This window comes from Equus caballus, chromosome 19 (genome assembly GCF_041296265.1).
Source record: "Equus caballus isolate H_3958 breed thoroughbred chromosome 19, TB-T2T, whole genome shotgun sequence".
In the NCBI taxonomy this organism is placed as follows: domain Eukaryota; kingdom Metazoa; phylum Chordata; class Mammalia; order Perissodactyla; family Equidae; genus Equus; species Equus caballus.
The window spans coordinates 35,683,770-35,708,319 of record NC_091702.1 but is presented as its reverse complement, the minus strand read 5'-3'; the positions used below and the strand labels follow the sequence as shown (position 1 = coordinate 35,708,319).

General features: G+C 48.8%; 1 protein-coding gene across 4 annotated transcripts; it reads left to right on the top strand.

Annotated features, from left to right (window-relative positions):
• The first annotated feature begins 430 nt into the window (after positions 1 to 430).
• Positions 431 to 24,349, top strand: BCL6 (BCL6 transcription repressor). Of its 4 annotated transcripts, none has more exons than XM_001499782.6 (10): positions 431 to 786; positions 11,189 to 11,227; positions 12,065 to 12,236; positions 13,773 to 13,994; positions 15,676 to 16,647; positions 17,196 to 17,380; positions 18,808 to 18,975; positions 20,043 to 20,173; positions 20,288 to 20,425; positions 23,146 to 24,349. In XM_001499782.6, exons 3-10 carry the CDS (start codon positions 12,076 to 12,078, stop codon positions 23,287 to 23,289), a joined length of 2,121 nt encoding a protein of 706 aa, XP_001499832.1. In that variant the 5' UTR covers positions 431 to 786; positions 11,189 to 11,227; positions 12,065 to 12,075; the 3' UTR covers positions 23,290 to 24,349. The 4 variants fall into 4 exon arrangements, with proteins under 4 accessions (XP_001499832.1, XP_070098785.1, XP_005601939.1 ...); XM_005601882.4 differs by lacking the exon at positions 431 to 786 and adding an exon at positions 8,253 to 8,563; XM_003363354.5 differs by lacking the exon at positions 431 to 786 and adding an exon at positions 8,654 to 10,031.
• The last annotated feature ends 201 nt before the right edge of the window (positions 24,350 to 24,550 follow it).

Here is a 24,550-nt window from a genome sequence, read left to right as displayed (position 1 = left end):
GCAAAAATCAGAAGCAAAAATCCGAAAATCATCAAAATACAACCACCAAAAATCCCAAGCCACCACCACAACAAGGAAAAAAAAAAACTGTCCCAAATAAAAATAAAGCAAATGAACCCACCGAAAACTGCTTGGCAAATATTTTTCTCGTGGTGCCTAATATTCTAGCTGGAAAGAGCTGTGGTGTTTATTGTTTTTTTCTCTTAACTCGCCTCTAAACCTACTATATATAACAGACTTTTTCCAACAGATCGGACCTCTCTCCCTTTTGTGTATATAGCTTGAGGAGCTGAGTTTATGGGTAAGAGAGGAGGAATTAGCCCCAGACCCCGGGAAAGCAAAGCGCACTCCCCCTCTTATGTCACCGAATAGCAAATTAGTTCTCAGAATTCCAGAGGCCGAGCTTTGCTACAGCGAAGACGCCGACGTCACAGAGGGGGCGCCCACGTGATGGTGGCGGAGCAGGCCGTACCATCGTCCCGGGCCCGGGGAGGGAGGGCCGCCGTCTGGCCCCTCGAACCTCGAGCCCGAACCTCCAAATCCGAGAGGCCCATCCCGTGAGGGCCACGAAATATGCCGGACAGTGGGAAAATCTTGTGGCTCTGAGGGCTTTTTATGGGCCAGGGGAGGCAAAAGCCCCGGAGAGCTGACACCGAGTCCTCCCCTGCCATGTAGCAGTGGTAAAGTCTTCAGCTCAAATTCCGAGAATTGAGCTCTGTTGATTCTTAGAACTGGGGTTCTTAGAAGTGGTGATGCAAGAAGTTTCTAGGAAAGGCCGGACACCAGGTGATTATTGCTGTTGCTGCCGCCGCTGCTGCTGCTGCCGCCGCCGCCGCTGTTGCCGCTGGTGCCGCTGCCGCCGCCGCTGCTCATGATCATTATTTTACCTTTTAATTCTTTTTTTTTTCCGCTCTTGCCAAATGCTTTGGCTCCAAGTTTCCTATGTGTATCTATTGTTATAAATGTATATATTTATTTATTCTAGCTGTCAGGTGTTAAAATAAATGCCGAAGATTAGTCCCACGTCTCTCCCACTCTAGGATATAGATTTTTTTATATTTATTATTTTTTTCTTGTTGTCTTTGAGTGAATCGGCCGGTTTGGAGAGGCTTTTGCCACCCTCCCTTGTGTTGTTTTGGTTTTGGAAAAGGAGGTGGAGGAGAGGAAGGAGGGGAATTAGGGGGCGGCCGGAGCAGAGAGGACGAGACAGTGTTTGGGGGGTGACTCGGGCCAGTCTGGGGGCTGTCTGGCCCCAGACGGCGGAGAGGACGCGCGCTCGCGCTCTCGCTCTTTCTGCTGCTGCTTGCGTACGGCTTGTGATCTCGCTGGATTCGTGCGGCTGTGTTTTCTCCCCTCTTTTCTCGCTGGCAAACTGCTTTCCTTGCTCCCTCGCTCCTGCCTCCCCTTTTCTCCCTCCCTCCTCCTTTCCCTCGCCTCTCCTTCCTTCCCCTCTCCCGTCCTTCTTGGTAACTCCGGGAGGCGAGGAGGGAGGCTGCCCGCTCGCTCGCCCCGCTGGCTCCCTTCCACCGGCCTCGGTCCTCTAGATTCCCTGCCTCCGAGGAGAGATTTGGGAGGAAAAAATGCAAGCGAACTCCTCGGGGTTTTTTTTTTGTTTTTGTTTTTTTCATAAACCCAGATGAAGTATCGTTTCTACTATTTCCTTTCAGAGCTGTGATCTTCCTAAGCAGATCGGAGTGTTTTGGTGTCCCCTTCTCCTGTGTTTCGGGGGAGGTTTAGCTTGCCTGGGGGCGGGGATGTTGAATACTTTGAAAATTATTCTTTCTTGGTTGCAGTCGAGGGAGCCGGGAACCCCCGCGCGCTCCCTCTCCCCATCCTGAGGAGAGAGGCTGATGGCGGGACAGGGATTTGGGGGGTGGGTGAGAAAGGGGTGCGCGTTTGCACCTGCGGTACCGTTCAGCGTGCGGGGACTCCGGGAACCTTAACAGGACAGCCCAACCGAGAGGGAAGGTGGCGGGATTTCTGGCGGTCGCGGTGTTTGTATTTTGGACGCTGCGTGACTCGGTGTTAGCTCCCAATGGCTGTTCCCCTCTTTCCTAAATTTTATTTTTCCCATGGTGCAAGCTTTGTAAAAAGATAACTGCCGGCCGGAGAGTAGCCGACGTCAGCGTTCAGATTCCCGAGGTACTTGCACTGGGCGAGGGGAAAAACAAACAGCCCCAGCCCGCGTTCCTATGTGCAAGACCCGGGAGGAGAGAAGGGCACTTTGTGGCCCTGGCTGGGGCACCCGGTGCGGGAGGAGGGGGCGCGGGCGCGAAAGGGAGATCTTTGTGAGTGATTTTGCAAAAATGGATTGCGAGGTTGGTTGGATTTGCAACCTGTGGCTCTCCTCGAGGGAGTAGGAATGGGGGAAGGCGGCGGCGGCGGCGGCCCGGGGCGGGATCGGGTAGGGAGTTGGAGCCTCGGAAATCGGCTGCGCTCGCGGGCAGCGGGAGCGAGGGGCCACCCCGCTGCCGGATGTAGTGACCGTGGTAAATGTCTTGAGAACTGTGGATTGCGTTGCCTTTGTGATACCGTCTTATTGGAACTCTGGCGAAAAATGGAACTAGTGTTGCAATAATGAGTTTTAAAGCTCCCTAAAGGAAAACAAGAACACAACCCAACAGATTAAAAAAAGAATGAAAACGACCCCTTTTATGTTGTGCCCCTTGTCGCAATGCTTAAGAGTTGGTGGTGGGGGTCCTGACAGCTGAGCAGGAGAAATGACCCTAAACAGAGTGCTAAAAGTCCGGAGCTGTTACTGGGTCCCTGACCATCTTAGCTGGTCATCCCCCTCAGGAAACAGATTTAATCGTTTATGGATTTTTCCCCCAATCAGTTTGTAGTTTCCAGGAGGAAAATCTTGTAACGCTTTACTCTCTCTCCCTCTCTCTTTTTTACAGTGAGTGTCAGTAGATGCATTTTTGACTGTCCCGGAGAAAAAAAAGTGGGGCAGGAGAGAGGGAACCAGGGAAAGGGCTGTTTAGAAATACAGTTTGTGGCTCTGAGCGATGCCACTGGCTTCCTCTACAGAGACTGCCAGTTTCCCTTTTTCTTTGCAAGGTGTGTGTGGTTTTAATAAATAACTTAGAAAAATGAGGGGGGCCGGCAAGATCCGTCAGGAGACAGGTATCTATTTTGCTCACTATTTACTACCAAGAGCCCTTGGCACTGGAACAGAACCTCGTAAATCTGCAGCCCAAGTTGAAGTTCATCTGGCCCTAGTCCACACGCTATTCCTGGAGGTAGCAAACATGAGCTCAAAGGAACGAGGTGAAATCACATTCTCGCTTTAAAATATATACTTTTTTTTCAAGGAGAAAAGATATTTGTCTCTAGGGGAGGAGGAAATGGGAGGAGAGCACCAGGACATGGGCATTCCCGTGCTAAAATGATTGCATTTGAGTTTTCAGGCCAAAATAGAAACCGGGAGGTGGGAAATATCTCCCCCTCCCCCCGTTTATAAATAGAAGTTTCCAATATCCTATTTGAAAGACTTTCCAATTCTGCAGGCCCAAGCATTGGCTGATTTTAAGGGTCTGTTGATAGTGACAATAAGGCTAGAAGCTGTTTGTAGAAACTGGGCAAACTGAAGGAGAAGGCAGCCAGAAGAAGCAGGAATTCTCCAAATGGACTTTTCCTCTGCTGTGTTGAAGGGTTTCATCTCGCGTTTTCTTGAAAAGACTGTCCAATTTATTCTGGGTTTGGTGGACACGGATGGGACTCTAAACTCTTAAGCTGTCGTTTGTTGAGCCTTGAAGAGTTCCAGTTATTGGTTGAGTAAATGGTAGCCATGACTAGATGTCAAAATCCTTCCTTCCCTCTCTCCCCTGCCGGGTAGCCACACTCTCGACCCACTTTGTTGTGAAAAACTTAGGAGATTCAGAGGAGGTGCGGCAGCGCCACCCCTCGGTGGGTGAAACTCTAGTATTTGCAAAAGTCAAGTATTTGAAAAAGATTGTGAAATGACCTTATGAGTTTTTTTTTCTTTAGGAAGGAGAGAGAAAACTAACTTTAAAAAAAAGGACTTTACAGTTGATCTCTCAAATGGGTAGGAAAAAAAGTTCCTTTCTAGCTAGGATGGTGTCATAGGCGCAGTAGTTCGAATAAGTGTGTGTGTGAGCGCGCGCGAGCCCTAGGGAGCGTTGACTGGTTGGCTTTAAGTAAAGCGAGGTCTCCAGGCTGAGGTAGCCCTCCGTCCCCCTTGGATTTGACTTCTCAGGGCAACTGAATTCTGCTGCCTGTCTGACATTGAGATATGGAAGAATGTTTTGGTGTAAAAAACCATAGTGTCTGGAAGTCCTGCAGTTTTGCTGGCGGCGATGGTGGTGAATGTAGGGGCGTAGATTGGGGAGGGAGGTTTGTAGATGGCGTGGGGCACTGGTAAGCCGGTCTCTTGCTGAGTTTGGAGCCCTCTGGGAGGCAAAGTAATGTGGCGCGCACCGGTTTCCTGCACTGCGCAACAAGTGGGAACGCCGCCGCAGTGATCCGAGCGAGGATGCGGTGTTGTGGCAAAGCTGGCACGTTTCTCTTCTCTCCGCTGGAAGCCAGGAACGGCTCCTCCCAACCCTCCCCGCCTCCCTGTCTGAGTCGAGCAGCCCCTCCAAAGACCATACTCGTCCCCCTGCCCCCACCCCCAGCTTGCCGAGCGCTGTAAACCTGGGTGGGACCCTGCCCTTGGCCTCTAGGGCCCCTTTTCTCCGTGGGGATCGAGTTTATTCCTGTGCTGTTCTACCAGTATTTGGCAGGAACCGTCGAGTGCCATTCTGCTTTTTGAAGACAAGTGCTCCCTTTCTTTCTCTTCCCAGTACATCCAACCTTTCTGGCTGGAAAAATCAACGTATAATATGTGAACGCAACTCTAGATACCGTGTTGTGGTTGCTAGAGGCGTGAGCATCGTGAAGAACGGAATTACATCCAGTGAATTAAACCTTTTCCAGCTTTGCCTGTGGAGGCAACCCTCACCCCCTGACAGGAAGAAAAAAAAAAAAGTGGGGGGCAGTCGGATGTGGAAGGCTCTGGCCGCGTGGTGATTTTCGGATGGACTGAGTCTGCCACCTAGTGGTAGGTCGTGGCCGAGTTCCCCGCCTTGGGCGGTGGGTCCACCGTGTCACTTTCGGGTCCCTAAGTATTCCGACCAGGTGCTAGGACTGACAGAGAAAGGGCACCCTCCAATGAGGATGATTTCCAACCTTCAAAGTTTTGGTAACATGGATGAAAATTAGAAAGCCTCCGGATGCTTGCCCCCTCCACGGTGGCTCTGCGACGGGCGTCTGCCTCCACTAATAGAACCACAACATAACCAGTTTTGAATACACTATCGCCCTGTCGCTGTGGCCTCTCCCCTGGGGAAGTCGGTGGTGGAACGATGCCACGGGTCTCTAGAACATACAGCTCTTTACAGTTGAGGAAATAGGCCTGATGAGAGGGGGCCTGTGAATGGTGTTAGTGACCTAACCAGAACCAGATTTTAAGCTTCTGAATTCTGAGTCAGTTTAAGTCAAAGGCAAGTTTATCTCCGCTCTTTTGAGGTATCTAAGAGAAAGGAGCTGCACTCATAGAGAGCCATGATTTTAGCCTGTTAGGTCGTCTCAGTTGGAAACAGGCACTTAGCTGTCTTGGAGGAATTTGTTTATAAAGTATGGCGTAAGATTTTCAGTAACAGACATGAAAAGTCTACTGTCGTGCTGAGGGGTGGGAGTCTCATCGTGGGTGGTGTGAGTGTATTAGGAGGTGATTAAGGCCTGGTCCCTAGACTTGTGCGGATGCACCTCTCTGCGCCCGTGGCTCACAATTGGATCCTGAAATCACTCTCTTCGTCTTCCATCCAAACTTTGTTCGGTGGCTTGGCGAGCAGTCAGTTGTGTGTGGGGGGGGGGGGGGGAGGGGGGGGTGTCATATGGACAGGCAGAGTGTAATCCTCATAGAATTTGTGCCACAACAACTTCTTAGCAAAGTTTTCTTTCTCGGAGCTGAAAACTTTAAGATGGCAAACTCGCGTCCGCGTGCTGGCGGCCCCTAGCGACCGCCGGCGCGCACACCCGCGGGAGACGCCGCCGTCTCCACCGCCCTGGTCTGCCGGAATCGAGTTCAGCCTCTCCCACTGCGGGAACTGTTGGAGGCCGCGTCGGAGAAGCGCGCCTCTGTTCGGGTTGGAAACGAATCTGGGGACGTGTTTGAAGAGCGGTCAAGTTTGACTCATCGCTTTCCAAGGACAGTTAGTGCCTTCCATCTTCATTAACGTGAATAAAGACCTTGGCTGACTTCTGTCCAGATCGGATTTTTAAAGGCATTGTTTGCTTGGGGAGATCATGCCGTTCCCCTCCCCTGCCAGCCTTTTTGCAAAGGCTGAACCCAGTCCGGCCAGGATGGCCGAGATATCTTTGCTTGGGGACGTGGTTTGCTGGCATTGTCTTCCGGCCCTTTCTGGAAGGCTGTCGCGAGCCGGGCGCATGGGGAGCGTCCCTTCTGCAGCTCCTCTTCAGATCTTGATGATAAAACACATCCCTCTATTTTATTGCATTTCCTAGAAGCTTGCAGGCTTGCAAGAACGCTGTTGGCAGGAAACGTGACAGAAATGAAAGTCCGGACATAATGTCCCCCAACACCTCGGTCACTCAAAGCGACTGCCGAGGCCACCGCGTTATCAAATTCGCTTTCATCTACTGTCGTCTCCCCACCCTCCCGCCCCCCAGCCAAGAGCGCTAAGAGTGTTTCCCCTCTAGAACAAAAACAACTCCGCGGGTTGACCCTACTCTCTGCTGCCGGACCACTGTGTCTAGACCTGAGCAGCTAGTTAGCTGAGACGCTGCGGAGAAAGGGAGCGCTCCGGCAGGAGCCCTGATGTGGGTTTCACTGCGACAGCTCCAGCCTTATTAAAATTCCTTCTCCTTGCCCCTAAACATGCTTTGCACTTTCAGATTCTCCTTTGGATTTCTCAGCGAGTTATTGGAGTTATTAGATTACCAATAATCCAAAAGCTGGCCAGGAGAGCGAAGAGAGGGGAAGGGCGGGAGGCGTTCTCCAAATCTGGAGACTGTGTCTAAACTAGGTCAATGGGAAGGAGGGGCGGGGCGACAAGGGGGTTGTCTGTTTCAAGCCTAGGTGGAGGGCTCTCTCTAGTGTTAGGCAGCGGTAAGACATGATCAGGTTTGAGCTCCCGGAACCATGGGACTCCTAATTTCCAATAAGAGCATTTACTTAATTTTAACTTCCCTTCCTAGATTCTCGCTCCTTCCCATATTAAGTTTCAGCCTCTGCTTTCACATTTATCCTACGTGGTAAAGGGATGGGAAAGCCTCAAAGGATTTTATGAGGCGGAAGAGGCCCAGTCTTTATGGACCGGCCCTGACCCCGCCTCCGCCACTAATAGGATGCGCGACTCAGCGTGACGCCACACGCCAGTTTTAGGACCGGACTGCGGCCTGAGACGCTGCCCGTTTCTCGCCCCTTAACGCCTATTCTTTGGCCCCCGAAAGCGCCTGTCGTACCCGGCTACTGAGACCCATTAGGAGATGGCGCCCAGGGCTTATAATTCCAAGGAAGGCCACGGGAAGACGAGGCAACCTTGGAGCGCGCCCGTGCGCGCGCTGGGGTTGGCGCCCGGGCCTCTGCCAAATCCTAATCGTGTCTCTACGGTTTCGGAGAAATCAGATTCTCAAATCCCGAAACCTGGCCAGGTTCGGCCTGGCAGCTCCTTATTCTAAAGTCTTTGGGCGGAAACCCAGCCGAGCTGGGTTCCCCTTCGTGCCAACGTAGGCGGAAGGGGCTTTCGGTTTAGTTTTCCTCTAACCCGGCTGGGACGCGCTGGGTGGAGACCCCAGCCTTAGGGACTCCGTATTTTCGACCTTGACGCCTCGCCTAATCACTCCTTTAAAAAGAGGGGATGAGGGCCAAACAAAAAGAGAGAAAAAGGAAAAAAGACACGGTATGCACCAGGCAAACAAACGCTGGAATTGGGCAACTTGAAGTCATGAAATAAACCTCGGATTGGCCCCGAAATCCTGGGTTCTAGGCCGGCTCTGCTACTAATTTGACTTCTCCCATTTATAAAATTATTGTGGGGCAAGGGTTGGACTAAGTGAAGTGTAAGAGTCCCGGACCCGGCGCAGACGAGGTTTTTAGGGGAAAGTGTGCCATATTCCCCGCGAGCCTCCCCGGGCGGCCCCCCCCTTCTCGGGTGAATCCCCGGAGGCCCGCGCGGCGCAGGCAGCGATCCCGGCGGCCGTCGGGGCCGGCAGCTTCCTGGAAAGTTACTTCTCGTTGGAGCCGGCGATAGGCAAAGAGTGTTCTGTGAAATCCGCTGAGCTGAGATTGACTACGTTCCGGGAATGAGAGGGCTGTGCCGTTCCCCTCACTGCCCCCCGCCTTGACGGCGTAACAGGAAAAAGAAAGGCACACACAATGTTAGCTACTGAGGTGCACGAAAAGTTTTACTTGAATGTAACCAAATTAAGGGCTGCCACGGTCATACCACGGGGCCTCTGCCGCGCCTGCGGAGCCTTCGAGGCGGATGGGCAGCGGTGCCCGCAGAGCGCCCGGGGGTGGGCGGTCTCTGGCAGACAGGTACGGTGTGATGGGGTGGGCGAAGCTGCGGGGGCGTGCTCCCGGGCGCACAGGGCTCAGGTTTGTGCCCGTGTGTGTGAGCGAGAGAATGGGGCTGCCTAGTGCCCGCCGATTGGAGGAGGGAGGGAAAGCATGGGGTCTTCGTATTGGCTTGTTCTCACTCTTAACCTCGCCTCTCGCTGTTCTGTGACCTCCACACTTGTCTCTCTCCCTCTCGTTTCTGCTATCTTCTCTTCGCCTTTTTTTTTTTCTTTTGAGGGAGAGGTCCCTCTTTTTCCTTTTCTAAATCCTTTAAAGGATTTGCCTTCTCCTCAAGGTGCTTAAATGAAAACACATACGGAAAGCACCAAAGGAGAGAAAGTGTGTAGGGTGGAGAAGACAACGTTTAACTCTCACTTGGTGGTTGCTGCGGATGGGGTGGGGTTGGGGTCGGGGGGTTTGGGATCGGGGGAGTCCGGGTCTGGGCCTTTGAGTTGTCAGTTTCTCCTTGACAGCTCTGCTTTTTTGGTTGTTTTTGTGGAATGAGTCTTGTGTGTGGCATGGGTGGGATGGGTGAAGCTAGTGGACAGGATTTGTCCAGGGTTTTGCTGGGGATTAGTTTTGAGATCCTGGGCAAGGCTTGTCGGCTGGAGCCTCAGTGTCCTACCCGGTAAATCAGGGCTGAGGATCAGATGCAATAACGGACGAGAAAGAGCTGAGTGGTCTATAAAAAACAACCCAAAGGCTTCCACACCTGCAGCACCTAGAAGGAGGCTCCATTGCTCACATTCACCATAACCCACATACTCACTAGTTGTGGGGCCTCCGAAGACAGATCTAGCTTAGGAAGGAGTGGACCTAGTAAGGAGAGGGGCCTTAGTGTATGTGCATTTGTTTCTGGCCAAGCCAGGCAGAATTTAGGGTGATAAGTGCCTAACCCAGGGCCTGGCTGACAGTGGACCCAGGGGAATTGTTTTGTTTGTTTGTTTCATTCCGCATCTGGAGTGAGTCATTGCCACTTGTCAAGGTGAAATGGCAAATCTGAGCTCCCTGTGGTTGCACAAGTCTGTGACTGGAAATCCACAAGTGAGCGGGTGGTTGACGCTGGTTAAAGGGCAGCCTTAGGTATTCCAGAAGTGTTTAGGGATCTCTTCTATGGGGGAAGAGGAGAAAGTTTATAAATAAACCCACGTGTGTCTTCAGCATTCTTTTACAAAGGAGATAATCATCGAACTTCGGTTAGGACCAATTGAGTGTATCTCTCTGCCCATCTTGAGTTAGGATGGGGAGAGGAGGAAATAGGTTCTTTTGTCTTTTTCTGTCCTCTCCCTTCCCCCATTTCCCCCACTCCCCCATCCCCACTCACTTACATGCACACACTAACCTTGAAGCCCATGAGATTGAGTGACTTGCACTTGGGACCACAGAGAAATGTCAGAGTGTTTGGTTACAGACTCAAGGAAACTTCTCATTTTAGAGTGCTCATTTGGTAAGACTCAGCAGCCTGGAATGGGGGCAAAGTGTTTGTGTGGGGGAAGGAACTTAAAAATGAGATTCACCCACATCAGGGTGTTATCTTGCATGTTCGACAGCACGTAGGCTGATTTGGAAAAGGGACAGGAATTTGAGCCAGAAGATCTAGGGCCGGGCCACTGACCATCTATGTGGCCCAACATGACCTCCCTGGCCTCAGGCCCCTTTACCCGGAAGATAGCTCTGAAGGGCTATGCTTTTTTTAAAAAAGAGGGAAGACGGTTCAAATAGTGTTTTGTTGTGCCTCCCACATATGATCATAAATAAGAGTCTTACACTTGTATTTTAAATTATTTTGCTTTAGAGAAACAGATTTGGCGAGGTATGTACTTCATGAATGCTCCCTGGCCAGTTCTCAGCTAAATCACACATTTAAATCTTTCACCAGCAGGGGGAAGCACAAACTTGGAAGTTGGCAGCACTATATCTGGTCTTAGACTCAGGAGGGAGGGGAGAGGAAACTTTTTGAAAAAGAAGGCAAAGATTCTCAAGAAAAGCATAGAGATGCCATCTGAGGTTGTATTCTGCACATTCCGTATTCAGGCTTAAGTGTTTCAGATGGTCAGGAAATCCTGCCTGGCTGTTTGTCCTGAGTAAGCCACTTGAACCCCTGAGTCTCAGTTTTGTCACCAGTGAAATAGGAATAAAGATATTGACCCCGTCTGCCTTGCAGACTCATTCTAAGACTTGACAGATAATATTTTAGTAGGTTATGAAAAACTTCCAGAGTTTTTAGGCCCCTGAAGGATCATACTCGTTAATATTGAAAGAATTACTTTTCTTATTTTTTTCTTTCCCATAAACTCAAGGGCCTTTGAGTGGCATACATTTTTTTACCTTGAGAAGGGAAATATATGTGTAGATGTATATGTGATTAATGTATGTAATTCCCAGTATTCAGGGCAAAATCATTATTATCGCATAACTTTGGGTGCCTGTTGTTTCTGCAAAAGCTGAGCTGGAAAAATGTTTGCTAGCATGTGGTAAAACTACACCAGCTAGCAGGCTGCAGCTTTCAAAGTAAAACTAAATATGTGTCCTAAAATAAAACTATGGTGGACCATCTTACATTCATTAAATCAATTTCCGTTTGCTTTTTTCTCTTCCGTGCAGGTTTTAAGTGAAATTTTGGACTGTGAATCAAGGCATTGGGTAAGTAAATTGAAGAATATGCTTTAAAATATTGTGGACAAACTATTTCTTTTGAATTTACCAATGCACGTGTTTCTGTGAACTTTGCCACTTTTTATTAGAGGAGATAAAGGATAGCCGATTCGCTCTCCATCACACCCAGCCCTCACCCCTGGCCTCTGCATTAGACTATCTTAATACTGCATTCCCTTACTCATTTCTTAGTTCAGATTAATTGAGCCACCTACTCTGCACCAGCAATGTGCTAGGTGCTCCAGGTACGTTCAAATGATTAATTCTAAAGCCTAATAGAGGAGAGACAGCTGGTGGCTGGGATAATGAAATGAGATACTGATGAGAATAGCTGCGATTTTTAAGAACCTAGTACGCACCAGGCACGTATCTTTAATTTTTACAACCACATAGGTATTTCTAATCCCATTTTGGGAAACCGAAGCCCAGAAACAGTGAACAGCCCTCTCCAACTCACACAGCTAGAAAAAGGTAAAGCTCACATGCTCACCTTCAAAGGATGGATTCTCTCCCCATCATGCTCACTGGCTCTCAGGGCTGGCAGAGTATTTGGTACATGGGAAAAACGCTCCACAAATACTCATTCCCGTCCCTTTCCCCTAAAGAGCTTTCTATTCCAACTTGTTGGATAAAAATCATTCTCCCTATTTTTCAGTTGTAAAGAGTAGTGGCCCAGAGATGGGCCCTGAATTGTTCAAAGACCAAACACAAGGGACCTCAGTTTGCATTCTGTACATTAGCAGACTAGGTCACCTGCTCTCACTCTCTTGGTAAGCAGGAAGCAAGTTCTGGAGAACTAACAGGATTGTGACTCTTTTCTTTCAGGTGAAGACAAAATGACCTCGCCAGCTGACAGCTGTATCCAGTTCACCCGCCATGCCAGTGACGTTCTTCTCAATCTCAATCGCCTCCGGAGCCGTGACATCTTGACTGATGTTGTCATAGTGGTGAGCCGTGAGCAGTTTAGAGCCCATAAGACAGTCCTCATGGCCTGCAGGTGAGGGTTGTAGAAGGGAAAGATGGATGACTACAAGGGGATGGTGCTGGCTGCGAGCGAGGCAGGACATGTGGGCCTTTTGCTGTGTTTGGGATCACATCTCATTTGTCTCCAGCACATGGCCTGGCAGACTAGGTTCCCAGGAAGCGAATGAGTGAACACACTTTTAGAAAAGAAAGAGTTTCTGTCCTGTGGGAATAGAGGGAGAAGAAATCAAATACTGACTCAAGAAAGGGTGTGTTTGGGGCAAACCTGGAGAATAACTTCAGTTAACCAGGGAAAAAATATGAGAGTTTTAAAATATTTTAAGCAAGTTAACTTGAAATCTTTTGCTCTTTTATTCTGTAACCTTATTTATTTTATACTGTACGGTATTTTCATGGGTGTTTCAGAGTAGACATAAGTTAGTGGAAGTGAGCCAGCTGATTCTTCGTGTTTGTCAAGTATTTCAGTTGTTTGGAGCAATTTTATATTACGTCATCTCGCTGGATCTTCATAGTGGGCCTTGTTACAGATGGCATGATTACCTCCATTTTACAGATGATAAAATGAAGATACTTGTAGGTGAACTGATGGAGGGAGAGTCAGGGATCTTGATTGCCGGTAGAGGACTTATGCAACATCTACAACAAGCCACCTGTTTTTCAATAGTGGAGGGAACAGAGGTTTATAGAGAGATAAAAATAAAAGATTATGCTAACCAAGTGCTTACTATGTGGCAGGCATCATTCCATACTCTTTACATTTTCATTCTTGCCACACCCTGTAAGGTAGACACTGTTGTTCCTGCTTTGCAGATAAGGAAACCGAGGTGCAGAGAAGTTAAGCATCTTACCCAAGGTTGCACAGCTACTTACTGGTTGAAGTTCACTTTTGGCAACATGCTCACAAAGAGTAGAATTGAGATGACAGCCCAGAGTTCTGGCTTCTCACTGAAAGTTCTTTTCTCTACCAGACCATGTGGTACCCGGAGGCATGGCTTGAAGTTTGACTTGGACCTTCTAGAAATATTGACCTTATGGTAGTCTATGGATGTTTAGGAAATCAGGAGACTGTAGATGTAGGCATCACTTTATTTATTTGTCATCAATACCCAACTTGCTTCTAAAAAAATACAATAGGATTTCTAAAATGAGGATAATGTGATGGAACAAGAAGGGAAATGCTTATCCCAAAGTTAGAGACTAAAAATAGTTACTGCAAATGAGTGCTAAATTTAACTCTGGTAATCTTTGCGGTTAAGACTAAAAGGAAAACAGATCCTGTGACTTTGAGAAAATCACTTAGCCTCTCTGATCTTGGTTTCCCATCTGTAAAGGGGGAGAATGATGGTGTCTACCCTGCAAGGTTGTGAGGAGCACAGGATAATGTACGTAAAGTGCTTAATGACTTTCTGGAATTAGTAAGCTCTCCATAAGTGGCAGCTATTATCAATTGCCATGGAAGCTCTGGAGCTAGGCCCAGGGGAGAGGGGCTGAGCATAATCGATGACAGATTCTTTGTGTCTGTTTAGTGAGACATTTGTTTGTTTTACAGTGGCTTGTTCTACAGCATCTTCACAGACCAGTTGAAATGCAACCTTAGTGTAATCAATCTGGATCCAGAGATCAACCCCGAGGGGTTCTGCATCCTCCTGGACTTCATGTACACCTCTCGGCTCAACCTGCGGGAGGGCAACATCATGGCTGTGATGGCCACAGCCATGTACCTGCAGATGGAGCATGTCGTGGACACCTGCCGGAAGTTTATCAAGGCCAGGTGAGCTACCACACAGATGGAAGCCTTGGAGATGGAAGGGCTTAGAAGGGATCAGAAACCCTTGATGATACATGCATACAGAAAAAATAATCTTCTCTGATATGCCACAACCTACATTTCCACTATTTTTGCACACTTCTGCCCTTATTAACTCTTGGGCTTTAGACTTGACTCCTTACTGCTGTCCAGATGTGTCTTGTGCATCCCCACTTCTTGCTTTCTTCCATTCACTTGATATGCCCTTACCTCCAACCCATCCTGCAAGGCCAAGCTTTGATGCCAGGTCCTCTGTACACATTCTTAGAGTTATCACTCAGCTGTTTCCTCGGCCCTGCCTCTGGGTTCCAAAGCCTTTTGCTTGTCCTTTAGACCTTCCTTCTATCTTAACTATTTGCATGTATGTTTTAGTTCTCCTTTAGACTTCTATTATAACTATTTACATATGCGCCTTAGTTCCCCTACCAGACTGTGGGCTGCTTTACTCATCGTTCATGTCACCCTGCTCCTACTAGAAAGGATGTTTATTGAATTAAATTGAGTTCACTGGGTCTAACCCCCTACCCGAGGGCTGGTAAGACATGACCATCGTTTAAAGGTGAGGAACCTGAGAGCTAAAGTGAAGAGATTAGCTAAGTGGAACAGATACTCAGGGCTTGACTTCTTTAGAACCATTTGATTCAGCTACTCTGTGGTGATTGCATCCCTTCTCAAACAGAAAGGTTTCTAGCCTCTGTCTGAACCCCTCCAGGAGCCAGGAACTCAGTGTTCCCAGAACCACGCTGTCCGCCTTGGATAGTTAGAGAGCTCTTCTCGACAGCAAGCTGAAATCTGGCTCCCTTAACCTTCAAGACTCATTGGTTCTAGCTCTGTTAACTGTGATGATGTTGAGCTGGCCTATTTTTCGCCCACATAATGTCCCTTCAAGTGTGCGCAGCTAGAGCTCTTTGTCTCCTGTGGGTGATAATGGTGGCAAGCTCATCATTGCTCCCATTTGTGAGTACTTTGTCTGGGTCAGGCCTTGTACTTGGAGTGGTTAAGTAACTTGCTCCAGGTCACATAGCTGCTAAATGGCACAAGCTGGGATTGGAAAGCAGGTCTGGCTGCTTCAGAGCCAGGCTTCCTACACTGGCAGATGCTGCCTGTTCTCCAAAGTCAACTTCCCAGCGACTCCAGTCAGCCTATAGGGCAAGTCCTTTCTTTGACAGTTTGTCTGTGACCCTCCGAGTACTGGTGTGGCACCAGTATTGTATAAATTCTTCCCTCCCTGAGCCTCAGTTTCTATTTGTATAAAATGGACACAATAATACCTGCCTTTCCTTCCTTGTAGGATTTTGCATGGGTGAAATAAGGGCTCTGAAGCTTTACATTCTATAGCATCCAAAGAAGTACCGATTCACACACATACATGTGACTCAAAGATGCAAGACCATGTCTGAATAGACACAGATTGTGTGGGTAACTCACTTGCCTTCTCTGGGCCTCGTTTCTCCGACTGTGGGCTTTCACTTGACTTCTAGCATAAACACCTTGTAACTGCAAGTATTTCCCAACTCCAGAGCCCAGCCCCGATGTCAAGCTGACCCAAGCACAATGTGGTTACACAGAGCCGTGTCATTTGGAAGGTCATCTTTCAACAGTTCTGATTTAGAGGCCCGTGTCTTCTCTCTTTTTTCTCCTACAGTGAAGCAGAGATGGTTCCTGCCATCAAACCTCCCCGTGAAGAGTTCCTGAACAGCCGGATGCTGATGCCCCAAGACATCATGGCCTATCGGGGTCGTGAGGTGATGGAGAACAGCCTGCCGCTGAGGAATGCCCCCGGGTGTGAGAGCAGAGCCTTTGCCCCCAGCCTGTACAGTGGCCTGTCCACACCGCCAGCTTCCTATCCCGTGTACAGCCACCTCCCGGTCAGCAGCTTCCTCTTTTCCGATGAGGAGTTGCGGGATGCCCGGATGCCTGTGGCCAATCCTTTCCCCAAGGAGCGGACGCTCCCCTGCGATAGTGCCAGGCCAGTCCCTGTTGAGTACAGTCGGCCGGCCATGGAGCTGTCCCACAGTGTGTGCCACAGCAACATCTACTCTCCCAAGGAGGCAGCCCCAGAGGAGGCACGGAGTGACATGCACTACAGTGTGGCCGAGGGTCCCAAGCCTGCTGCTCCCTCGGCCCGGAATGCCCCATACTTCCCCTGTGACAAGGCTGGCAAGGAGGAAGAGAGACCCTCTTCGGAGGATGAGATCGCTCTGCATTTCGAGCCCCCCAGTGCCCCCCTGAACCGGAAGGGTCTGGTTAGTCCACAGAGCCCCCAGAAGTCCGACTGCCAGCCCAACTCGCCCACGGAGTCCTGCAGCAGCAAGAATGCCTGCATCCTCCAGACCTCTGGCTCCCCTCCAGCCAAGAGCCCCACTGACCCCAAAGCCTGCAACTGGAAGAAATACAAGTTCATCGTGCTCAACAGCCTCAACCAGAATGCTAAACCAGAGGGGCCCGAGCAGGCTGAGCTGGGCCGCCTCTCCCCTCGAGCCTACACTGCACCCCCAGCCTGCCAGCCACCCATGGAGCCCGAGAACCTTGACCTCCAGTCCCCAACTAAGCTCAGTGCCAATGGGGAGGACTCCACCATCCCGCAGGCCAGCCGGCTCAATAACATCGTCAACAGGTGATTTCAGAAACACTGCGGGCCTGGGGTCAGGGCTTACCTGGGCAGGGTCCCGGGGTCTCTTCTGACGGATGCAGGGCTGTGTTCTTTTCTTGCCTGCAGTGCTGAGCATATCAGAGGTGGGGGATAAGTGCCTGTTGATTGAATTAGCATAAGTGAGGAAGGATATTAAGCGTCAGTATATTTTTTCATAGCAAGAGAGATAATTCCCTTCAATGGTAGAAGAGCATTCCATGAAACTGAAAGGCTGCTCCTTTGGTCTCAGTGTGGCAGAGGGAATCCTCACAGTTGCCCTGGTCTGAGGGAGGCTGTGGACTGCAGGGCTGGGGGGAAGAACTGGGCCCAGGCGTGGGGCTTTGGCTCAGCTTGACTCCTGTGAGAGGTCTCCGTGTGTATGCTGTTTGGAGGCAGGCTTGAGGATAACTGCAGCCCCGGGTCCAGAGTGGCCTCTGGGCTCACCTGAGCCCCGGGAGGAAGGCATGGCACTGAGGCCAGGTGGGGTGCTCCCCCCTGCTCCAGCTGCTGAGCCTCTGTCCTCCTGCCCACAGGTCCTTGACAGGCTCCCCCCGCAGCAGCAGCGAGAGCCACTCGCCACTCTACCTGCACCCCCCCAAGTGCACGTCCTGCGGCTCTCAGTCCCCGCAGCACGCGGAGATGTGCCTCCACACCGCCGGCCCCACGTTCCCTGAGGAGATGGGAGAGACCCAGTCTGAGTACTCGGATTCCAGCTGTGGTGAGTCCCTTCCCCACCCGCCCCTTCCCGGGGAGAAGGAAGGCCCTGCCTCTGCTCCATGGGGTCTGTGTTTTCATTTTATTCATGCTGTTGTCACTGATTGGGAGAAGCCACCGATTGGAAGTCCACTGGCATTTAAAATCACCAACTGATCGCCGCCCCTCTCTTGATGTTTTTGGGAACTAGGCTGACCAAACTAGGGATGGTGTATTAGAGTTAGTCTGGGGTAACAGAGAATGACCAAACAGGTTTTTCAGCTTTGTTCCAGCAAAGGTAGCTTGTGGGGCTGGCTCTATGACTCCCAGAGCTTTCTCAGTCCCTGCAGACTCAGACTTCTGTACTGATCTGGGTGCGTGTTAGTTCACCCTGCTGGGCTGCCCTTTCTATAAGGAGAAGGATGTGACCTTATTCATTCCTGTGTCTCCTGTAGGTCCTAGTCAGTCTCTAGCACAGAGTAGGCACTTGGTTAATGTTAGCTGAATTCAATTCATTGAACTGATAACAAGTTGAAGTTTCTAGGTAGTCTGTGATTGGCATTCCCAGTTTTTACCAGATAAGAAAGTCTGCCTCTTCCTCAGTTCTGGCTGCAGTCATACAGCCCAGCAATATCTAATTGGGGGAAAGCCACCATGATGTGTCATTTTCAAATTGTTATAACAAAAGAAAAAAGTTAGTTACTTACACTGAGAGGTCTGGCACAGAGTTTGGACCTATAGTTGGGAGCATAGGGACTGTCCCTTCCTGTCCCTCTGGCCATTTGCCTTTGCTCTGCACTCCAGTTCTTTCTCTCTGGGCCTCTGTTTCTACTTCCACCAGCATCTTTGGTCTCTCAATCTCACAGAAGTGTTTGGGAGACGTGAAATCCAGATAGGTACAAAGATGACCACGTTCATTGTTAATTCCTCCTTCAGTGACCTCACAGTGTCATTGAGTTTGATTTCTATCTTACATTCCTATAATGCTTTGTGTTATCCATTGGGCAGGACAGGATTTATAATCCTGATTTTGGAGATAGAGGCACAGACGGGGCTCGGAGAGGTGAAGGGTCTCGCCCGAGGGCTTCTGCGTATGGATGTAAATGAAACTATGAGCTGATCAGAAGAGGCCCTTCTCAGAGCCCTTGAGAGAAGGCAGAGCCAGGCTCAGCCTTCCTCAAGCTGCTGCAGGCCATGTGGGTCCCTGCTGGTTTGTGTTTCCCTTCTGTACCTTAATATTCAAATCTGTCTCCTTTTTCCTCTGTGACTAGACTCTAAACGCTGAGAAAAATAAAATCCCCACAGGCCCTTTGCTCTGGGCTCCCATGACTGTCAGGTGGATGGGGTGCTGGGAGTTCAGTTTGCACAGCGGCTAGCTACAGAGGAGAGAGGCCTTGAAGCCCCGCCCCCTTCCTCGTGCTGACGTTGGTGTCACCCTCCACCCTCCAACAGAGAATGGGGCCTTCTTCTGCAATGAGTGTGACTGCCGCTTCTCTGAGGAGGCCTCCCTCAAGAGGCACACGCTGCAGACCCACAGTGACAAACCCTACAAGTGTGACCGGTGCCAAGCCTCCTTCCGCTACAAGGGCAACCTCGCCAGCCACAAGACCGTCCACACGGGTATGGCCCTGCCCCTCCACCCCCACTCACTGAGCTTGTCAGGGTTCCTGGGGGCAGGGCGGGAGAAGATCCTCAAGAAAGCAGTGGTACCCTGAGGAGTGAGGCAGGGAGCTAGCCCATCCCGGCCTGAATGAGGGACCTTGCCCTATCATGTCTTTGCCAGGCGACTCCTCCACTCTCTGTCTTCTCTGTCTTCCCTCTGAGATGCTCTGTCCTGTTTCTCTGCCTTGGCTGGGGTCAAAAGTGTCAATCCCACTGTACAAGGGAAGAAATGAAGGCTGAGAGAGGCAAAGCGGATTCGGTTTTTGTAAAGCCAGGAAAAACGAAAGGCCTCTTGATTTCCTCTAAGGGCTTGTTCCTTATCAACTCACATTCCTTTACCAGGTAGCTTCTAATAACCTGATTGTTGTCCAGAGTTGACTCTCTCGGTATTTTAAATGGGTCCATTATCCCAGAAACTTTCCATGAAGGAAGGCTCAGCCCTTCTGTTGGTTTCCTCTGTCTGAGCACCCACTGCAACTCAGGCCCCGCCTCTCTTGCAAATGGAATTTAGCTGTAGCTGCCATGAGGGGAAGAGCACATTTGTTCTAAAACAGAGAAAGGAGAGCAGCCTGATCGTACCTCCGTGGTGAGGGGGCAATTATGGAATCAGTCTTATCCAAGGAAGAGCTGGAAGAGCCTTCCCACGTCATCTAAATTCTCAGGTTCCAGAGAGGGAAACTGAGGTCCCGAGGACTGACCCCTCCAAGTCCCACAGTTATGAACGCTAATGACGCAGCTGGTTCCAAAGCTTCCCAGAACCTCGCTCTCTCTGCCCGTTCCATGCCAAACATTGTTTCCACTCATAGATGTCACCACCTGCTTCTTGACCCTGGTCACCTGCAGGGCATGCTGGTGTGTGTGAGAGAGAGAAGGGTGACAGGCCAGGAGGCAGACTCTGGGATCCTCTCTGACATCTTCCAAGGGAAACACAGCCAACTGGCAGCTTGCTTTGAAACCCAGGGGCCAGGGACTATGGAGACCTCTGCTGAATATGGCTTTCCTCCTTCTCTTTCTCTTGGTAATAGGTGAGAAACCCTATCGTTGTAATATCTGTGGGGCCCAGTTCAACCGGCCAGCCAATCTGAAAACCCATACTCGAATTCACTCTGGAGAGAAGCCCTACAAATGCGAAACCTGCGGAGCCAGATTTGTACAGGTGAGCAGGGGGCATGGGGAAAGGACCCCTCAACCTCTGCATGCTGATGGGGGGCTGCCGGGGGTTCCGCAGCCCACCCTGACAGAGCCTCTCATGCTTTGGTCTTCCGTCCAGGTGGCCCACCTCCGTGCCCACGTGCTCATCCACACTGGCGAGAAGCCCTATCCCTGTGAAATCTGTGGCACCCGTTTCCGGCACCTTCAGACTCTGAAGAGCCACCTGCGAATCCACACGGGAGAGAAACCTTACCATGTACGTGAGACTCTTGTGGCTCCTGGCTGTCCAGGGAGGGACGGGGAGGTGGAGGGGACGGGCAGCAGAATTGTTTGCTCCTATGTCAGGTACACAGTGGGACAACCACTGAACTAATGGTCATAAGACCTGGATTTGGGCCTGATTTTTAAAGATACCTTGCATGACCTTGGCCTGGGTCTCAGTTTGCTCATCTTTAAAATAGAGGTATTAGGCTAGGTGATTCAGGCCTTAGGAAAGAGTCTGGACTATGGATACATAGATTTTGAAGTCATTCATTCATTCCGCAAATACTTATTGCGTTCTTACAACTCACCACTATACTAGGCTAGTAAATTACTTAGCCTTCTTAAGAGGAGCCAAGGTGTTTGAGAAGGAGCAGTCAGAGGAGTAGGAGGAGAATGAGACGATTGTGGTGATAGAAGAAAAAAACACAGAGAAAACACCATTTCAAGAAGGAACAGGTGGCCAGCAGCAAGATGCCCTGACCAGGCAATTAGAACGGTCGTGTTCTAGCGCAGGGTCTCAGCAAACCACGGCGTGGGGGCTAATTTTTGAACATTCTGTGAGCTAGAATAGTTTTTATATTTTTAAATGGCTAAAAAAATCAAAAGCATATTTTGTGACGTGCAAATTATATAAAGTTTAAATTTCAAAGTCCATAAATAAAGGTTTATTGGAACACAGCCACCCCCACCTGTTTACCTATTGTCTGTGGCTGCTTTCACACTACAATGGCAGGGTTGTAGTTGAGTCAGAGAATGTATGGCCCTCAAAGCCTGAAATACTTACTATCTGGCTCTTTACAGAAATAGTTTGCTGATCTCTGATGTAGAGGGGAAAGATAGCGGCTGGGCAGCTGAGATATCTGGCTTCTTATTCCGACTCTGACGCTGACCCTTTTCAGGGCCTTGGGCAAGCCCTGACCCTCTCACTGCGCCACAGTTTTCTTTCTCTGTAAAATGATGAGTGGTTTTCAAACTGTGCTTTCAGTGACTGAGGTTCTGCAGTCCCGCAGGGCAGGGCTGGGCTGAGACTGCAGCCTCTTTCACCTTTCAAGTTTCCATTTAATTTGAAAAGAGAGTCTCATGGCTTACGAGCGTGGAAACTCCTGTTCTAGATGATGGTGCCTTTGATGGGTTTATGACGTCATTCTAGGTACTGATGGCCCAGGAATGAATCAGTGAGTGGTTAACCCATGTCACAAATGTAAACCTGCACAAGGTGGTTATTTTCATTCACTTCTTATCAATCCTTCAGTGAATATCTTCTTACTTGCTATCTGTTCTTGGCAAATTATTCTCTCTGTACCTTAATTTCTTCATCCGGAAAATGAGACTGATACCTATCTACCTCATGGAACTGTTGTATTAAGTTGAAGAATTCACTAGTGTTTGAAAGAGTGCTTGGCACATCATAAGGGTACAATAAATATTTAGTATTATAATTATTTGCTAGGAGTTTAGATGCACAGAATGTCAGAGTTAAGGGCAACCTTTAGAATGTATTGACTAGTCCCTTACAGAAGGGAAAGCCAAGGCCCAGAGAGAGAAATGACACACTTGGGACACACAGCAGCAAGTGGCGTAGATTCTATGGACCACTTATTTCCCAAGACCAGAGTTCTTTCTGCTCCCTGTCCCACCCATTTTATTTTTCATTTTTCTAAATTTATTTTCACTTTTACTTTAAAACAAATTCTCTTTATGAACATATTTTATTACGCTTTTTATTTCAGAATAGTTTTAGATTTATAGAAAAGTTGTGAAGATAGTACAGAGAGTTTCTATATGCACCTAGTTTCCCCTGTTGTTAACGTCTTACATTGGGAGGATACATTTGTCACAACTAATGGACCATAACTGATACATTGTTATAAACTAAAGTCCATACTTTATTTGGATTTTCTTAGTTTTTACCTTAAATGTCCTTTTTCTTGTCCTGGGATTGCATCCAGGTTACCACATTACATTAGTCTTCACAAATGTAATTACATTATATTTTACTTTTAAGTAACTTTTCCACTAAAACTATTATCATCCATTCATTGAATCAAAGCGAGAAGTGGCTCTACTTTGCTAATGCCTCATTAGCTTATCTAAGGCATACACGCTAAGAAGGAATGTAACTGCGTTTTTTAAAGTATGTCCTGGACTCAAGAACTTTCATGAATTCAGACTGTTCTAGTTCATTTGTCCAAATGCGTTCAGATTTATTGCATAATTGCCTAAGAGGTACATTCTCCTAGGTACTAGGAAGATGATAAAGTTTCGTAAGAAGTAGTTACTGCCCTCAAAGCATTCTCCAGCTGATAAGGATGCTAATGCATGGGGTAGCAAGGCTGGAAATCTTACGCAGGTTCAAAGGAAAGAGGGATTATTTTCACCCTAGAGAGATCCAGGAAAGCCCTTATAATTAGGGGAGTTTGCTTCTGAACTGCATTTTTGGACGAGACTTGAATTTGTGGAGTTAGGGCAGGGAAATACATCTCAAGCAGGGGAAGAGCACCAGCGACAATTTGGAAAGCAGGAAAGGGACAGTTGCACAAAGCTTACTCAGCCCTTAGCGGAACCAGGATTTGTCTAGGTTCCTCGCCTGGCTCTTGAGAGGGAAGAGCTGCCCGACCCCTCGCAGGGAGAGTCTCCTTTTCTAGGTGTTTGAGCCATGTCAGGTTTCTTGGGGTGATGACAGCTAACAGCGTGCCTCTGCTTTACCTTCAGTGCGAGAAGTGTAACCTGCATTTCCGTCACAAAAGCCAGCTGCGTCTTCACTTGCGCCAGAAGCACGGTGCCATCACCAACACCAAGGTGCAATACCGCGTGTCTGCCACTGACTTGCCCCCGGAACTCCCCAAAGCCTGCTGAAGCATGGAGTGTTGATGCTTTCCATTCGAGCCCCTTCTCAGAATCTACCCAAAGGATACTGTAACACTTTAAGATGTTCATCCCATGACGTAGTGCCTCTTTCATCCACTAGTGCAAATCATAGCTGAGGGTGGGGGTGGGGGGAGGGGCGTGGGGACCGGGAGCCAAGGCAGCTCCCCTTCCCCCACTGCCGTAAAACATTAAGAAAATAATATTGCTTCTTCTCCTATGTGTACGGCAAACCATGTCAGCAAAAAGCAAAATCATTTTCGATACCGAAGTTGGGGAGTACGCAAAAGTTCTGACTTGACTTAGTCTGCAAAATGAGGAATGTATATGTTTTGTGGGAACAGATGTTTCTTTTGTATGTAAATGTGCATTCTTTTAAAAGAAGAGATTAATGGTATGTTATGAAAGAGAGGGCTTTAATTTTTTTAACCAAAGGTGAAGGAATATATGGCAGAGTTGTAAATATATAAATATATATATAAAATAAATATATATAAACCTAAAAAAGATATATTAAAAATATAAAACTGCGTTAAAGGCTCGATTTTGTATCTGCAGGCAGACACGGATCTGAGAATCTTTATTGAGAAAGAGCACTTAAGAGAATATTTTAAGTATTGCATCTGTATAAGTAAGAAAATATTTTGTCTAAAATGCCTCAGTGTATTTGTATTTTTTTGCAAGTGAAGGTTTACAATTTACAAAGTGTGTATTAAAAAAAAAAGATCAAAAAAAGCTGCGGAAGGAAAAACGTGTAGTTTTGTTCTAGTTTTTGGTTTGTATATACCTGTACAACGTGTCCTACGGTGCCTTTTTTCATGGAAGTTTTCAACGATGGACGAGCGCGCCATCCCTTTTTGAAGTGTAGGCAGACACAGGGACTTGAAATTGTCACTAACTAAGCTCTCTTTGGGAATGTTTGTCTCATCACATTCTGCGTCATGCTTGTGTTATAACTACTCCGGAGACAGGGTTTGGCTGTGTCTAAACTGCATTACCGCGTTGTAAAATATAGCTGTACAAATACAAGAATAAAATGTTGAAAAGTCAAGTTGGCTTGTTCCAGAGGTCTTTCCTCGTGTGGGAATCCAGGACTTGAATGGGTCTGGTTTCCTCGCCTCTTAAGCTAGTGGAAGATGCTCACAGAAGGGAGTGGTGGCTGGCTGGTGGAGTCTGGGAAAAGCCCAGACTGGGGCTTGCTCAGAACCACGTTCAGCTCCCAGCGCCAGGATGGACTGTAGACTCCAGACCC